The sequence below is a fragment of the Podarcis liolepis genome (genome assembly GCF_965112155.1).
Source record: "Podarcis liolepis genome assembly, chromosome: Z".
Classification (NCBI taxonomy): Eukaryota; Metazoa; Chordata; class Lepidosauria; order Squamata; family Lacertidae; genus Podarcis; species Podarcis liolepis.
The window spans coordinates 49,177,049-49,195,937 of record NC_139570.1 but is presented as its reverse complement, the minus strand read 5'-3'; the positions used below and the strand labels follow the sequence as shown (position 1 = coordinate 49,195,937).

At 45.5% G+C, this 18,889-nt stretch overlaps 1 protein-coding gene across 1 annotated transcript in view; it reads left to right on the top strand.

Moving 5' to 3' along the window:
* Positions 1-18,889, top strand: part of TTLL11 (tubulin tyrosine ligase like 11) — a 68,244-nt gene that overhangs the window by 27,676 nt on the left and 21,679 nt on the right. Inside the window, exons 4-6 of the mRNA XM_083485923.1 lie at positions 3,197-3,772; positions 7,714-7,809; positions 10,333-10,451. Of these exons, the coding sequence (XP_083342049.1) occupies positions 3,197-3,772; positions 7,714-7,809; positions 10,333-10,451 (791 nt within the window). The remainder of the gene's footprint in view (positions 1-3,196; positions 3,773-7,713; positions 7,810-10,332; positions 10,452-18,889) is intronic.

Here is an 18,889-nt window from a genome sequence, read left to right as displayed (position 1 = left end):
CTGCAGGAGTTGCTGGAAGGAGGCGTACAAGACGCCATCCAACCATCTTAGGGACTCTATTCTGGATTTGTGTAGGCTTTACTCGTGAGCCCACAAGGCAGCAGAGGTTTAGGATCAGAGTTTTCTGTCTCCTAGATGGGCTACCTTCCCAGGTTGACAAGCTCCATCTGCCCCTTGGCTGCTCTCACCTGGATTAGCCGGCCAGTTGAAGCCATTCCTGGGGTGTGTCCGCTGTCACAGCTTCTAGGAGCCACAGGTGAGAGCTGAGAGCAGGGTGGGGACCGAAGAGGGACAAATGGCCCAGAAGGAACATGACGTGTTCCCCACCAAAGGTACTACCCCCCCTTAACACTGCACAAGCCCCAAAAGGCTGGTGCCATGCTATTTTTATTGTAATTATCTGTATGATTTTAATACAACACACACACAGAGACAGACTGAGCAAGCCTGCAATTTATGCACATTATGTATTCTGATCCTGATCTGATTTTAGGATGTATTTTAATTGATTGACTGATTTTATGTTAATGTGTTATACATTTGATGTTAGCCGCTCTGAGCCCAGTTTTAGCCAGGGAGGGCAGGGTAAAAATTTATTTATTTATTTACTTACTTACTTACTTACTTACTTACTTACAGTGGTACCTTTGGATGTGAACGGGATCTGTTCCGGAGCCCCGTTCGCATCCTGAGTAGAACGTAAGACACGACTGCACGTGCGCAGGTCACATTTTCCCGCTTCCGCGCATGCATGTGACGTCATTTTGAGCGTCTGCGCATGAGTGAGCGGCGAAACCAGGAAGTAACGCACTCCGTTACTTCCGGGTCGCTGCGGAGTGTAACTTGAAAATGCTCAAACTGAAGCACATTTAACCTGAGGTATGACTGTATTTATTTTATTACATTTAACTTGTGCATGTTCAGCTTTACGCAAGTGCAATAATACAAATAAATAAATAAATGCGGGTCAGAAAGGGGTCAGGAATCTATTCCCCCCCCCTTTGGGAATTATAGGGACAGAACTACCTAAACTATGTAGAATAAGGTTTCCAGATTTTTTTCAATGAATCCGCCTACACTTTTCAACTTCCTACTAAATAGATGGATTTTGCCAGGGGACTGATTTGTAAATCTGGGGACTGTCCCCAGGAAATGGGGACGCCTAGTAACCTTACTATAGAAACTTATTCATGTATGCTACTATAGCGGCAAGAATCCTACGCACCCCAAAATTTAAAGAAGCAAAAGTCCCAGCAAAAGAAGAATGGCTATAAAAACATGGAATATGCAGAAATGGCGAAACCAGAAAAATAAGAAATCAAAATAACAGACTTTTTTATATATAAAACAAGAGAAATGATTTATTGAATATTTACAAATAAACTGTAAGCAAATAAGAATGTTGGCAGGATTATTGTAATAACCGGCAGTTTCATAAGAGTATATATTTAAAGTAGATGAATAAATGAACTAATTAAGTTAATTTTGATATGCAGACGATACTAAAAATAAATTTGAGGACCTGCAGAAAGAGGGGGAAAGAAGTTTTGAAATGTTAAAATGATTGTGAAATTAGTGAAATGTATAAACCTGAAAGAATGTATGCGGGTGGCGCTGTGGGTTAAACCACGGAGCCTAGAAGGTCGGTGGTTCGAATCCCCATTGTTCGGTCCCTGCTCCTGCCAACCTAGCAGTTCAAAAGCACGTCAAAGTGCAAGTAGATAAATAGGTACAGCTCCGGCGGGGAGGTAAACAGCGTTTCCGTGCGCTGCTCTGGTTTGCCAGAAGCGGATTAGTCCTGCTGGCCACATGACCCGGAAGCTGTACGCCGGCTCCCTCGGCCAATAAAGCGAGATGAGCACTGATGGCTGGACGTAATGGTCAGGGGTCCCTTTACCTTTATAAACCTGAAAATCATAAATAAAAATTTCAAACAAAAAAAGAAAAGGGATCAGGAATCCAGGAAAAAAAGACTTTGGCAAGCCCTTCCACCACTGAGCCCTATGTGTTTTGAATATACATGATTTTGGCTTCTGCAAAATCTACTGTATTGGCCCAAATATAAGCCGCACTCCCCCCCCCCAATTCCGACCATGAAAAGTTAAAGTGCAGCTTATACTCATGCCCTTACAAAAATTGGCTTTTTGGTCAGCTGTGAGGTGGCGCACTGTTGCAGGGAGCCATCCAACTGGTCTGCGGCACCTTGGAACCACGTGGGGTCTGGGCATGCCGCAGAAGCCTATCAGCTGTGAGGCGGCGTTCCCCCAAGCTGAGCAGCAGCTGCTGCCCATGCAAGGTTTCTCCTATGTGCTGCAACCTCTGGTCAGCTGTGAGGTGGTTCCTTTACAGCTGGGCAGCATCCGATTACTGTATTTGGCAGTGGACGACCACATGCGCTTCGGTAGTGAGAGTGTGCTTGTTTGGGACGGGTGCTTGCTGACCCCCTTTTCATTTGGCCCCCCAACCCTTGCTGGGCAAGCCTTGTGTGTGTTCCTTGCTGGGTGCCTTTCAGAATCACCCCCCTCCAATTTTAAGGGAGCAGCTTATATTCGAGTGCGGCTTATGTTTGGGCCAATATGGTACACCCCTGGAAGGTCAGCCCCGAGTAAGTTGTGTACTTAGTCAGGGAGAGAGGGTAGGTAAATTCTCCACCCCCAAGTTTTGAGCTGTTCTTACTTTTATCTGTAAGCTGCCTTGAATCCTTGCCGTGGAGAAAGGCAGGGTATGTATGTACGTATGTATTGAATGAATGAATGAATGAAATAATTTATGCCAATCTAGGACAAAGATGTGGGTGGCGCTGTGGGTTAAACCACAGAGCCTAGGACTTGCCGATCAGAAGGTCAGGGGTTTGAATCTCCACGACAGGGTGAGCTCCCGTTGCTCTGTCCCTGCTCCTGCCAACCTAGCAGTTCGAAAGCACGCCATAGTGCAAGTAGATAAATAGGTACTGCTCCGGTGGGAAGGTAAACGGCGTTTCCATGCGCTGCTCTGGTTTGCCAGAAGCGGCTTAGTCGTGCTGGCCACAGGACCCGGAAGCTGTACGCCGGCTCCCTCCGCCAATAAAGCGAGATGAGTGCTGCAACCTCAGAGTTGGCCACAACTGGACCTACTGGTCAGGGGTCCCTTTACCTAGGACAAAGAAGGGATAGGCAAAATGTAACAGACGTTCTTTTGCCTTCTTGCTTCCTTTCAGGTCCAGATGATGAAAGAAGCCAACCCCAGGTGGAAGCCCATATTCATTGTGAAACCTGACGGTGGTTGCCAGGGGGACGGAATCTACCTCATTAAAGAGCCCAGCGACATCCAGGTGACGGGGAGCACCCCTTTACGACCTGCGGTGGTCCAGGAGTACATGTCCAAGCCCTTTCTCATTGACAATCTGAAGTTTGACATCCGCCTTTACGTCCTGCTGAAGTCTCTGGACCCGCTGGAGATCTACATTGCCAAAAACGGCCTCTGCCGGTTCTGCACGGAGCCCTACCAGGAGCCGACCCACAAGAACCTCCACCAGGTCTTTATGCATCTGACCAACTACTCCCTCAACGTCCACAGTGGGAACTTTGTCCACTCAGATAGCGCCAACACAGGCAGCAAACAGACGTTTTCCAGCATCCTGAACAGGTTGTCCTCCAACGGAGTCAACGTCGAGGAGCTCACGGATGAAATAATTTCCCTGGTCATCAAGACTGTTATTGCCATGGTCCCTAACTTGAAAGTTTACTACCAATCGGATATTCCTGCCGGAAAACCAGGGCCTTCTTGCTTCCAGGTGAGCCAAGACTTAGACTAGAGGGCATTTGAGGGTGTGTAAGAACATAAGAAATGACCTGCTGGATCAGGCCCAAGGGTCCCCCGCCTAGTGTAGCATCCTGTTCTCTTGGTGGCCAGCCATAAGCCTCAATTGAGAAAGCTGCAAGTAGAATTCGAGCCCTCTCCCTTCCAGTGGTTTCCAGCAACTGGCGTGCAGATCATTGCTGCCTCCAACCGTGGAGGCAGAACACAACCATCATGGCTAGTGGACATTGATGGCCTTGCCTCCTCCATGAATTTGTCCGATCTTCTTTTAAAGCCAGCCAAGGTGGTGGCTATCACTGCCTCCTGTGGAAGTGAGTTCCACAGTTTAATTCTGTAACGTGCGTTTTCTTTTATCTGTCCCAAACGTTCCAAGGCAACAGAAGTTCTTGCTGACGTATCCCTCGTCAACAGATACTGCCTTGGTTTGTTTGTTCGTTTTCAGGCTTGTTATTTTTATAGAGGCTTGTTATTTTCATGCAGACAAGATATAAGAGCATAATCAATTGCCATGATTCAAATCAATGCACCCTGTCCAGAATCTATCCAGGGCACGTGTTTAATGAAATGAAAACCTAAGATGAGCCTGCCATATCAGGCCGCGGGGTGTGGGGTTGCGGCGTTTGGCATCTAGTCCAGAATCCATCTCTCTTTTGTGCATGCACGCACATGCATGTGCAGGCAGAAGGTGGCCAGTTGGTTTTCACACTTCAAAATACCAGGAGAAATAAGAGGATGAGACTCTGATGGGACTGGACCGTGTGTGTTGCCTCTGAGCCACAGGTTGCCTACCTGTGATCCAAATGGTTCAGACCAGCCTCCCTGAGCATGGTGCCCTCCAGATGCACAGATGCATGAGGACTGGTTGTAGCATGAAACATCTGGTGGTGACAACAGGATCAAACAGACCTTGCTGGCAGCTGCATCCCTCACCACAGTTGCCCAGATTCTCATTGGAGAAGTGCCATGGCTGGAAGGCATGTGAGAACAACTAGGGCCAGGAAAAGTTATTGAGGAGGGTCTTGCATATGTCCGCCACTTCTGAGCTGCAGCCCCCCCCCCTCTCCTGGTGGCTTGAGACAAGATTCAGAGTTGGGACTCCATCCCACACGCTTTTAACCACCCTGTTTTTACTGTTAATATTGCAGTTCGATTTATTAATCGCTTTCTAAAGCTGCTGTCTCAAGGTGATCTGCACATAAGATAATTAAAAAGAGTTAAAAGAACAACAAATACATTTGAAACTCGGAACAGGTGGACATCCGTGGTAAAGAACCGTTTACCCAGCTGGTACAGCCTGTTGGAACATTAAGCGTCCTCCGCTGCTTTTAATAAGGTTCAGATAGCGCTTGTCTGTTGTATGTTTGGTTGTAAGTTGTTTTGGGTTGCCTTGGGCAAGATAAAAGTGACTAAATGAATGAATGAATGAATGAAATAATAATATCTCGACAGGAACTCACCATTCCACAGGACAGGGGCAACCCCACTAAAAAGTGCTGCTCCAGGTTACTGCAGGGAGAGTTCCTGAGATCTTTGGAACTTGCAGGAGAGACTTTACTGCAGGCTGCAATGACCTCTTGGGTGTATAAAGGATAAGGCAAGTAATCTGGCCCTGAGCTGTATAGGGAGTTATATGTCAGCACTAATACTTTGAACTCAGCCTGGTACTTCTCCAGTTCACAGACACAAGGGAACAGCAGTGGGTAAAGGCCACCAGGAGGCTTGGACTGGGTTCCTTGTTTCCAAATTGTGGAAATCCACACCAAGGTCATCAAGAGACTCTTCCTCCAGACACAAGGCTGTAGTCTTCTGACTCCCTCCCTCGCCCGGCTTGCTTAAATCAGAAAATATATTCATTTTCTCTTCTTGTTGTTTTTGCCAGTGAGGGTCAGGATGAGCTGAAATCTCAGTATCTCCTCCTGACCTTTGCAAAATTGCAGTTCATGCCATCCTGACCAGAAGACAGCTGTGATTATGTGAGCAGGCTGTGTCATTAAAGCCAAGAGGAACTGCCACAGTAACCATTTGCCAATTAGTGTCTCAAAGTCTGCAGTCAAAATACTGTACTGTGGAACCCGTCTCTGAGCAATCTCTCTCTCTCTCTCCCCCTGCTCCTTAGCTTCTCCTTCCACCAGGAAACCACCTTGTTGTAACCATAGCAAACCTTGCTTTTAGCAATCTATGGTAGCAATCTTTGGTGGGACACTACAGGCAATGACCGATTAACTTGCGTCCGAAAGATATGCGACCACACGCAGTGCCAAACCCAGAAGTGACACAAATTTGTCACTTAACACGTCATGGGGTGCTCTTATATGAGCTCTGCAGATACAGGTGAAACTCTAAAAATTAGAATATCGTGGAAAAGTTCCTTTATTTCAGTAATTCAACTTAAAAGGTGAAACTAATATATGAGATCGACTCATGACATGCAAAGCGAGATGTGCTTCTACTTCTCAGAGGTCCAATCTTGCTCGATTTGCAATCCTTGTTTTGCTGATTTCCTTGAATAGTCTCATTTTCTGAGATTGTTAATTTGAGGTTTTCATCAGCTGTACGCCGTGATCATCGCAATGATAACAAAGAAAGGCTTGACCTATCTCGCTTTGCATGCCACGAGTCTATCTCATATATTAGTTTCACCTTTGAAGTTGAATTAGTGAAATCAAGGAACTTTTTCATGATATTCTAATTTTTTGAGTTTCACCTGTATGTGTGTGTGTGGGGGGGGGGGGCAGGAATGGAAACCCTGTGAAAAATGGCCGCCATTTGTATAGTACAGTGGTGCCCCGCAAGACGAATGCCTCGCAAGACGGAAAACCCGCTAGACGAAAGGGTTTTCCGTTTTGGAGGTGCTTCGCAAAACGAATTTCCTATGGGCTTGCTTCGCATGACAAAAATGTCTTGCGAGTTCCTGCGGGTTTTTTTTCCTCCCCCCCCTTTTACCAAGCCGCTAAGCCGCTTATCAGCTGACCCTAAGCCGCTTAACAGCTGATCCGCTAAGCCGCTTATCAGCTGACCCGCTAAGCCGCTAAACCACTTATCAGCTGATCCGCTAAGCCCGCTAATAGCGCTAATCCGCTAAGCCGTTAATGGGCTTGCTTTGCAAGACGAAAAAACTGCTATACGAAGAGACTCGCGGAACGGATTCTTTTCGTCTTGCGAGGCACCACTGTAGCAGAAAAGCCTGCTTGTGCCCTTAGGAGAGGCCTGTTGGTTGCTCTTAGCCATTACAGCTGTGCGTTGCCACCCCAGTCGGAGGCAGCAAGTGCTTCTGAATGCCAGTTCCTGGAAACCACAGGAGGGGAGAGTGCTTCTCATGCTCAGATTCTGCCTGTGGGTTTCCCACAGGCATCTTCCTGGCCACTGTGAGAACAGGATGCTGGACTCGATGGTCCTCGTTTGGCCTGATCCAGCAAATTCTTCTCTTGTTCTTATTTTATTAAAAGCGTGCCCTGGGTAGATTCTGGATAGGGTGGATTGATTTGAATCAGGGCAAGTGACTGAGCACTCACATCTTGTCTCTGTGTTAGCTTTGTATCTTGTCAAGTTTGAAAATGAAGAAACAAACCAAGGTAGTGTAAATGAGCAGTTTAATCAGCGAGTGTATCAAAAAGGCTGAATCAATGGCCAAGCCAAGTTTCATTTCATTCATTTAAATTTGTATGCCACTTCATACAAACCATCATGGTTTGTTGCTCATGCTAAGAGAAGATTGAGGCAGGAACCACCTGCCCATTCAGGGTAAACCATTATTAATTACCATACGTGTGATGTGTGAATGCAGCCATTTTATCCAGCAGAGGCAATGATTCCGTTTAGAGATTAACAATAGGGCTGGTTCTGAAAATGCTTAATGTCCAGCATAGGGGAGTTTGGAAATATCTTTTTAAAAAAGCTGTTGTCTCTTGTCTAAAGATTTTAGGGTTTGACATTCTTCTGATGAAAAACCTGAAGCCGATATTGATGGAAGTCAATGCTAATCCCAGCATGAGAACTGAACATGAGAAAGAGGTGAGTCTTTTCCTTCAGCCTCAGCCAGGCTACTTTAGAGACTTTTTTTCTGAAAGGCAGAAGCTGGCTGTGGACTTCAACAGCTCTTGCCTCCCCTCAGGGTGCCACCACTCTTCCTTCCTAATAATAATAATAATAATAATAATAATAATAATAAATAAATAAATAAAATTATTTATTTATACCCCGCCCTCCCCAGCCAAGACTGGCTCAGGGCAGCTAACACCAGGTAAAAACAATTGATTAAAATAAAACTTAAAAACAAGATTAAGTACAACATTAATTAAGTACTCCTTTCAGTAGAAACTCAAATCAACAACTTTTTGGGGATGAAAACATCAAATCTTCACCAAGGCCAACTATCCAGACTGGTCCTACGTGGGCCAGAAAAAAAGCCAGGGAAGTCAGAAAGGAAAAAGGAAAGAGGGGGAGGGATCGAGTTGATTCCAAGCCAAAGGCCAGGCAGAACAACTCTGTCTTACAGGCCCTGCGGAAAGAAATCAGATCCTGCAGGGCCCTGGTCTCATGAGACAGAGCGTTCCACCAGGCCGGGGCCAGTGTTGAAAAGGCCCTGGCTCTGGTTGAGGCTAATCTGACTTCCTTAGAGCCCGGAACCTCTAGGGTGTTGCTATTTATGGACCTTAAGGTCCTCCATGGGGCATATCGGGAGAGGCGGTCCTGTAAGTATGATAACAATAATAATAATAATACAATAATAATACATTTTATTTATACCCCGCCCTCCCCAGCCAGGGCTGGGCTCAAGGCGGCTAATACTGAATATAAATTACAATAAAACGTAATAGAAGGGGGGGGGGACAATTAAAATACAGCTTAAAATGCGGCTAAAAATATAGCCTCTTTTTAGTAGCAGCCCATAAATCAAGACCATAAAGGGAAGAAACATCAGATATTCACCCAAGCCAGCTATCCATGCTGGTCCTACATGGGCCAGCAAAAAAGCCAAGGGAAAATTTATATACCAAATCAATCAATCAATCTTTATTACGGTCCAGAGACCCACAAATTGTTACAAAGCAATGCACAATTCATACAGCCTACCTCCAGGTTAAACAAGCATTTTGTTCAAAAGATAGGGATCATTGGTTTTTGCAATCACCGATAACAACTTTGCCACTGCTAAAGTTCTAGCGTTTGTCCGGTCTTCCAATAGGAACCTGACATAGTGAGCCTCTGATTTTCCCAGGAAAGGTACCAGCAAGGGTAATATCAGTTCAGCCCTGGCTTGCTCGTATTTTGCACAGTGCAGCACTTTGTTGATTTTAAATATTCCTGCGCTACCATACAACCAATGGAGCCATTCACCGTAAAACCATGCCATGAAATAAAATTTCAAAACCATTTGCAGGAAGAGAGGCAAGAGCAGATTGGAGGCAGCAGCTTTTTAAAACTTTTAAAAGCCCGGAAAATATAAATTCCTCAAACAATAAATATCCATCCTCTATGGCTTTTGCTTCTGTCTTCTTTCCCCATCATTCTTTTTTTTAATAAATAAATAAATTGTAACCTCATTGGGACAGTGGTGTGCAGCTATATTGATCAGAATATAGAACATTTGGGGATTTACTACTGTTAATGTTGTGATTCCTGCTAACTTTGTATCACTTTGAAGTGGTTCAAGGTCTGCTGGATGAAATCCCACATTTTAAATGCAAACAGCTCCGTGTGCTAGCTCTGGAAAGCTAGCGATGCTTGCGCGAGATCTCGGGTGGCTCTGCGAGATCTTGCAAGAGTATCCCAGAACTGGGCCTTGTCTCCCCAGCAAGGCAGAGAGCTTGAAATCTCTTTTGGTGCCAGGGAAACCCACGAGCGTGAAAATAACTTTGAAGCTCACTGCCTTGCTTGCAGAATTTCAGCCAGCCGGCCAGCCTGCCTTCAACTGCATATGGTTGAATTCACACAAGTTAAATGCAATCATATTGTACCGCCTGCTCCAGCCCTCCCACTGCGCTCCTGGTAAGGAAGAAAATGGCCAGAGTGCAATCTATACAGGCTGTAACCAGCCAGGAAAGTGGTTGAATAGATCTAGTACAATGGATCAGCTACACCCAGGGAAATTATTCACCTATTCCATAAAAGGTTGGATTTTTCTGGGCTCTGCAAAACACCACACACACACACACACACACACACACACAGAGGAAGTTGAACAGGAGAAATAAGAGACAAGCAGCTTTTGCTCACACTTGTCCAGAAGCTCCATAAAAGCATGTCTTTTCCCAGCACGGAAGTAGCCTAAGGATGTCTAATACAGAGCAGTGAGTGCACCTCTGTGGTGTGTGTGTTTTTGTAGGCTTGGAGCAATGCAACACAGTAGACTGTGGCTGGGGAAGCTCTGGCCCACCAGAAGCTATTGGACTCCAGTTCCTATCAGCCTCAGCCAGTTGCATGGTCACGGATGAAGGGAGTTGTAGTCCATGAGCATCTGGGAATCCACAGGTTCCCCATACCCAATATAGGGAGAATTTTGTCATTCATCAGTGTACGCTATTTGAATCCAAGGTTTCTCCGGGAGTCTTTGAGTACATCCGAAGCCCTGTTGATGAAGCAGTCAAAGTCTCTGTCATCCGGGACACCCTTCGGTTAGTGGACCCACGCAAAAAAAGGAAGGAAAAGACATTGTAAGTGTGTATTGATTTCATGTCCATTATCAGATTGTATGTCTGTTCTTTGCGGAAGGGAGTTGCTTTCTCATCTTAGAGTTCAGTGACCAGGCAGTCAAAATTCTGCATCATGAGCAGCCGGATTCTGCAACCTGCACAAGTGACCTTCTCTGTAACCCTTGCTTCTTTGCATAATACATCCCAGTTCCGATTTTAGCAGGCCTTGCAAACTGACTTTCAAGCATATCTCTGCAATCATAATGGCTAGTAACTTTATTTTTAATGGAAACATGAGATTCATTGGGAGTCTGCAGACACCTCCAATTCTGTTGCCCCCTTCCTCCATGCTAGTGTCCCCTAAGGTGACATACATACCATAGCTGTCAACCGTCCCTTATTTGGCGGGAAAGTCCCTTATCCCAGCGCTGTGTCCTGCTGCTGTCCCTTATTGATGATGTCCCTTAAATTTCCTGGGTTTCAAAGGAAGCAGCTCCTCTCCCTCCCTCCCTGCCGGCCAGGGAGGAGGGAGGCTCCAAGTCTGTTGCTTGATTGCATTGCTCACCCAATAAGGAGTCTAAGAACAACTGGGGGGGTGGAGCTTGCATGCCTTGTGCCGATCAAATCGGCCGCGTTGCCTGGGGAGTCGCCTTTGCTCAGCGCTTCCCAGCGGAGAGGTGATGGTGGTTTTCCTTGCTGCATCCCCTTTGCTGGGTTGCTGCGCTGTGGGAACCACCGCTTGAGGCTTCGTTTGGCTGCTGGCTGGGCTTTCTGCCTTTGGCTTGGAGGGGCTCAGAAGTTGAACATACCTGTGCTCTGAAAATTCCTTATTTTGGCTGCTGATCCCTTATTTTCAAGGCTGCTGGTCCCTTATTTTCAAATCTGTAAGTTGACAGCTGTGATACATACAAAGCTACTATACGTATTATTGCCATGAGCTTTACGTGGGGCTTCAATTGGTCTTAAACGCAGGTTGCTCACTGGGGCAAGGTGGTTTGAGCATATTACACCAATCCTGCCCCAGCTGCACTGGCTGACAGTTTTTGGGCCCAATTCAAAGTGCTGGTTTTGACCTATAAAACCTTAAAACAGCTCAGGACTGCAGTACCTCAAGGACTACTTTTGTGTGCATCTTCCGTGAGAGGTCCAGAGGGTGGCAGCATGAGAAGGCGCCTTTTCTGGGGTGGCTCCATGTTTGTGGAATTGCTCGCCCCAGCGAGGCTTGCCTGGAGCCTTCACTACATACCTTGAGGTGCCAGGCAAAAACACCTCTATAACCAGGCCTTTGGCCTTTAACTATCTCTGGCTTTTAGAAGTGGGTGGAATGTTTTAAATGCATTTTTTTCCTCTCTCTGCCTGCCTTGGTCTTAATATGTGCGGTTGTTTTTGCAAGTTTCTTTGGGTTGCTTTGGGGAAGATACAGCGACTAACAATGAATAATAATAATAATAATAATAATAATAGCAGCACCTGCATTTCAGAATGTACCGTTATGCTGTTGCTTGGGTGAAAAGGGATGGGCAAAGGAGATGGTTCCTTCTGTAGCCCTCCACTGAAATGTTTGGCGGAATGAACTCTTATCTGCCACAGCAGCAGTCTTGCTTTGGTCGCAATATTGAAATGGCTGCATGGGAGAAGGTAGGGAATGTTGGTTTGAAATTCACAGCATGTCATACACCAAAAGAAAATTATTTGAAAAGGATGTACAGGTGGTATTTATCTCCTAGCAGACATGCAAAGATTTATAAATCAAAATGAAATTTGTGCTGGAAATGTAAAGAAAAGGAGGGCAATTTCTACCATATGTGGTGGTCCTGTAAGAGAACAAAAGCTTTCTGAGAAATTGTTTATAATGAATGGAAGAAAGTGTTGAAAATAACTTTTAGTAAAAAAACTAGAAACATTTCTTTTAAGGATAGTGAGTAAAGAAACAACAACAACAACAAAAATTGAATTTTTATACCGCCCTATACCCAGAGGTCCCAGGGAGGTTCACGGAACAAAATCAAAACATAAAACCACAAAATATATAATCAAAATAAAAACAACATCCCAATAATTCCCCCCCAAAACCCCACATTTTAAATTCTGAAGAAGCTTAGAAATTTGTTTACGAATGCCGCAAAAGTAGCCCAAATGGTATTTGTCCAGAGATGGAAAGAGGAAGCTACTCCAGCCGAGGAAGAGTGCCTGATTAAATTGATGGATTATACTGAAATGGCAAAATTAACGAGTGCAAAGAAACCAAGAGGAGAGAAAATATTAAGGAGTGGAGAATATTTGTGGGATATGTGAAAAATCATGGTATGCAACTAAGTGCACTGGCAGGGTCAACTTAAATCAAGCAGTTAAAAGTATTCTCAGGATTAATTGTTTAATAATTCAGAAATGGATTAAAATGGAAAATGCATGGTTAAAAATTTAAATAAGAGAAGAAACCATAAAAGTGGGGGAGGGAAATCTGATACGTATTTGTAATGGAAATACGAGATGGTAAGATGTGTATCTGTAAATTATTGAAAACTGAAAACAAAACTTACATTAAAGGGCTGCAAATGGCCAGCTCTTTAGATGATTTTTTTTAAAGCATCAGTTTTGCTGTAGAGATTGTTTTGCGGTGCTGCTCCCCTCCTTCCTTGCCGCTCCTTCCACCCATGATACATTTTCATTATACTTGCTCCAGCTAATATTAGAACCGAGAGTCTTTAGTAATTTGCACTTTCTGTTCTACATATTTTTGACTCTTGAAATCCCGCAGCAACAGATTTGCATACCCATTCAGATTGAAGGCCTGATGGCAGGCTCCTCTCATCCTGGCTAAAATGTGTGAAAATTGCATGTAGACATTACTCCCTTGCTTGGGGCAGGGGGGGTGGGGAATGAACTCAGGCAGCCCTTGTGAAATCCTCCGCAATTCAGAAGCGAGCAGGCACAAAACAGTCTTGGGTAGAACTCAACAGACCATACAAAGTGAAATGTCATCCTTCCAGAAATAGCTGCCAAGAGAAGCATCTCTCTTTCTGGGTGCCCTGCTAAGACAATTTGGTTGCAGGCCAATTACTGTGTGTATTTCATGCTGGTGCAGCAAAGCCCACCCCAGCTTGCAGCTTTCCCCCCAGTATCAAACACACGTATGAAGAGCCCTGCTGGATCAAAGTCTAGCGTCTCATCTCCCACCATGCCCAGCCAGATGCCTCTTGGGAAGCCCACAAGCAGGGCATGAGTTCAAGAGCCGCCCCCCTCTGTCCTCCTTAGTGTTAAGGACATAAGCAGAGGCTGCTGGATCAGGCCAGTGGCTCGTCTAGTCCAGCCCCTTGTTCTCTCAGTGGCCAACCAGATGCCTCTTCTGGGAAGCACACAGGCATGGCACGAGCCACAGGACTACTCAGCACCCCACGCTCCACTGTGATAAGAAATTTAAGGTCTTAAAAAAGTAAAGGGACCCCTGACCATTAGGTCCAGTCATGGACGACTCTGGGGTTGCAGCGCTCATTTCGCTTTATTGGCCAAGGGAGCCAGCGTCCAGCTTCCGGGTCTCGTGGCCAGCATGACTAAGCCGCTTCTGGCGAACCAGAGCAGCGCACGGAAACGCCGTTTACCTTCCCGCCAGAGCGGTACCTATTTATCTACTTGCACTTTGACGTGCTTTTGAACTGCTATGTTGGCAGGATTTAAGGTTTTACATATGTAATAAATGTTCATAAATGTACTAAGCAAACACGTACATAAATTTATAAACCACATGTCTGAAAACCCCACAGAAAAAAAGGCCTGAACAAATTGACCTCAATTATTTCTCTGCAAGGTCAAAGTGGGAAACCTCCCCATTGTCTTTTTCCTTCACAAATCCTGTCTTAAGGACACATTTAAGATATGAATAGGGTGTGAGCCTGTGACCTGGCCCAGGAACTAAGTATTTATCATTACAAAAGACTGGCCAGGCTCCCCAGGCAATCCAATCTACTAAGCAGGGTATCCAATCAAGTAACCTGCCGGACAGGAGAAAAACAACATTCAAATTTCTGTTTTAGACAACCTTTTCTGTGATGTAGGTATCTGGGTGGTCTTAGGTTACACCCCTTCTGTGATGTATGTATGATGTATGGAGGGGTGAGCAACAGATCAGTAAAGATCAGGCCTACTAGCTGCTTTGCTTCTCAATATTCTCTGGTTAGCCTCTGTTATTTTCTCCTACCAATAGGGAACCTACGTAAGGTGGGCTCTTGGGTATATGGGCTCTTGGGTACCCCATAAGGGGGAAAGGGCAGATTTTGGTTAATAACACCACTCAGGTGGCTTCCAGCAGCTGCCATCGGAAGCTTTCCTGCCTCTGACTTGTGAAGATGGAATGTAGTCACTGACAGCCTTCTCCATGCATTTTTCTACTCTGCAGTTGAAGCCATCCGTGTTGGTGGCCACCACTGCCTCCTGTTGGAGTGAGTTCCACACTATGTGCTGCGAGAAGGACTTCCTTCCTTTTATCTGTGCTGAATCTTCCAGCACTCAGTTTCATTGGTGGTCCACGAGTTCCACTGTGGTGAGAGAGGGATAAAATACAGGGAAGGTGAGTACAGGTTAGGTCAGAAAGGACAGTCTAGCTAGCAAACTTGGAGGTTCCTCTCTCGATCTTCCCCAAGACAAGATGAGCTGCATCTCAACACTTCCAGCAAAAAATCCCTTTGTACTGTTTCTTTGACCAAAATCTCCCGCCCTGCCCCTGCCCTCCAACTGATTTTTTTCTTCTGGGGAATAGATACAAATTTTAGATTCTGTTTTCCTTGATCTAACAAAGTCCCGTGGCCTGTGTTGACATTGTAGGCAGTTGATACGCCACTATCCAGTAGGTGAAGCTATCTGTGTGTGGGTAGATTTGATTTGCCACTAATTGCCTCCTCAATTAAAACAAATGAAGCATCAGAATGAAAGTAAGGATTTTAAAGATACCACCCCTAAAGCCTTTCACAGTCGTGAGAAATTAATGGCTCAGAGAAACATTCTTATGCCCTTTATAGAAGGTGCATATTGTTCCCTAGCGATGTTTATCTTTTACATTGAGTTAATAATGCCCTGCTTTGATTCCCCCCCCCCCCATTGCATCTCAGTTCTCTCTGAAAGTGCTTCCAGATCTGCCAGGAGCTGCAGTGTGATTTATTTTTGGATCACCAATAAGGGATATAGGAATGAGAACTCGTGCGGAGAAAGTGAATAGGAATCCCCCCCCCCTTGCATAATAGTAGACTCTGGGTTATCCGACTAGCTAAATGTTGGAAGGTGTAGGGAAGGTAAGCTGTGGAATTCAGGATATAGTGAAGGGTCACCAACCTGGACAACCGTGTCGTAAACAAAATCTGCCCTTTTTCCCTTATGGGGCATCCAAGAGCCCATATAGAGTCCTTACGTGGGTTTCCTATTGGTAGGAGAAAATAACAGAGGCCAACCAGAGAATATTGAGAAGCAAAGCAGCTAGTAAGCCTGATCTTTATTGATCTGTTGCAACAGGGTTCTCCCCTCACACGCAGGAAAGAGGAGGATCCCAGAACCAAGGTGTACCCGCCCTTATATAGACATTTTAAATTGCCCACCTTGGAGTCCAAGACCACCCCCAGATACATCATAACTATATCACAGACAGGGCGGTCTACAGCAGAAATCTGAGTGTGTTGTTTACCTCCTGTCTGCCAGGTTACCTGTTAATGCTTACTTGATTGGATACTCTGGGGAGCCTGGCCAGTCTTTTGTAATGATAAATACTTAGTTCCTGAGCCAGGTCACAGGCCCACACCCTATTCATATCTAAAATGTGCCCTTAAGACAGGATTTGTGAAGGAAAAGACAATGGGGAGGCTTTTCCATTTTCCTTTGACCTTGCAGAGAAAACATTTGCTCAGTTTGGGAATCGAAATGGTTCCAGGTCGGTCTTCCTGTGCTGATCTATGTACGTGCTTGGTTGGTACACTTATGAACATTTAACATATATCTAAGACCTCAAAATTCCTATCACACCCCCCACCATCCCAGGGAAAGATGCAGGATTTTCCCTTCTGCATGAGAAAGCGTCCACTCTCCTGCAAACTCTCTTCCTTCCTGCCAGGTGGGTGAGCGATGGGTGGAGTCGCCAGCTCTGCAGGCGCAGCAAACTACCAAATTAAAATGTTGCAAAAGTAGGATTTAATTGCTGGCGGTTTATTTGGAAGGTGTCTGGTGTGCGTGTACACAGAGGAGAATATGATGCTTCAAGTTAGATTTCTGAGGCTTAAACGGGGGAGAGGGAGGGGGCTTTGCTCCCTTTCCTTCCTCCCCCCCCCCCCCCCCCCGCCACCAGGCATTCTGCCTGCCTGGTGTTTAATTGGAAGCTGTGTGTATCACTTTTGCCTGCATACACTCCAAACGGCTTTTGAAGTGCCTTCCCCCCCCCCTCTTCCCAGTCTCTTTCCCTTCAGCACTAATGATTCTGCTTCCCTGTCGTGTCAAAAGGAAATATTTGAGTCTTGCTTTATTAGCGCTAATTAGCCCAGAGAAAAATTGGGAGAGGCTTCTTCTTCTTCTTCTTTACGAATAATAATAAGAGTAGCTTCTTTGGCCACCCATTTCTGTCACTAAAAAATGTTGCACTTCCCTTTTTTTTTATTCCACAAGACTTGTGATGAGCGTTTGGAAGTTCCTTGAGTAAATTTGGAGGCAGTGGGGAGACATATCAAGGTTGTGGGGCCACAGGCCAAATGGGATCTCCTTGTAGCTTCCCACTGGGCAGAAGAAAGTGTTCCTCCTCCTTGTTTCACAAAGCTAGAACTGAAGCTGAATATTGGAAGATTCAGGACAGATAACAGAAAGTCTTTTTTGTGCAGTGTATAGTTAAGCTGTGGAACTCACTTCCACAGGAGGCAGTGATAGCTGCAGCCTCCCCTCATCCACTGCCCTGTCCTGGTTCTGGTTCACTTTGATATTTGGTCTGTGCCTCAGATAGCTTTTAAAGAATTGTTTAATAAATAATAATAAAAAAACTTTATTTATATCCCGCCCTCACCAGCCGAAGCCGGGCTCAGAGCGGCAAACAACAATAAAAAGCAACACAGTTCACATAAAATCACAATCAATCAATTGAAATGCATTCTAAAATCAATTCATTCTAAAATCAATTCATTCTAAAATCAATTCAAAATCAAACCAATGGCAACCATTGGGCTAGAGTTCTTTTTTTTCTTTTTTATTAAAGGTTTTCTTGATTTACAAAAGTGTTTGCAATGTCTCTCGTATCCCCCCCCCCAAACCATGTAACATTTTTACAAATCAGTTTCATTTGTTGAGACATTAGGAAGAAAAGGGGGAAAGTGGTGGGGGGGGGCTAGAGTTCTTTGGGGATTCCTGAAGGAGGGGGTCAGACTGTGCCTTGGCCAAAGGTCTGGTGGAACAGGTCTGTCTTGCAGGCCCTGCGGAAAGATGTGGTTTATCAATGCCTGCCAGCTATGATGGTGAATTAGAACCTCCATTGTCCGAAGCAATCTACCTCTAAGTAGCGATTGCTTGGAGGCAAAGAGCGATGGTGGCTCCTGCCGGCATGTACCTGCTTGATGTAGCTGGCTCACTGCCGTTGGAAATCAGATGCTGGAGTAGAGCAGCGCTGGGTTTCCTTTGGCAAGGCTCTTCCTTGGCCCCAACAGAGGAATATCTTGGAATCAGAATTTGTGCTGGGAATGTAGCCTTGTTCCATTTGCCTCTGGAGCCTGTTTGATTAGAAAAGTATTCTGTGTAGAGGGGGAGAAGCCCCCGCCTCCATGCCTCCTCCTGCAATTCCCGCCCTCTCCTGCAAATTCTGCCTTCATCTCTTTCACAGCAAGAAACGCTGAAAGGAGGAAGAATAAATGAGTAGTGGATGTTTCTTCTGCATTAAGGGGGGGCTTCCCCTCCCCACCCCCCACCCCATTTACACAGTTAAGGCGATAATGCTGTCCCTGCCTCTTACATTTCAAGCATAATTTATTCCTTAGTTCTCAGCCTTGGATATGCAGCAACACTTTGCAGTTAATGAACCGTATTACCTCGGGGCTCCCAGTGCCGTGATCAGGCTGGCTCTGCCTGGCTCCACTCCCCGAAACTGGTGTTGCTGTTTTCTCTGCCGCAAAATATAGTTTGATCAGAATAAAGCCTGGCGGAGCAGCCCAGACCACCATACTGGCACTTCTTTCACTACAGGGGGTTGGACTAGATAACCCTTGGGGTTCCTTCCAAGTCCATAATTCTGTGGTTCCCACCTTTCTGGCGGGATGATTTAATCCAGCCTTTGCCAGCCCAGTGGCCCCTTCCAGCTGTTTCAGGCTACAGCTTCTGTCAGCTACAGCATCTTACAGTCGTTCGGGTAGCACTGCATACCTCCTCTCTTTCAGCAGAGAGTTCTTGTCCCTTCATTCTCAGATAAATCACTCAGAATTTGCCTCCATCAATTTTATTTGTTGCAGATGCAG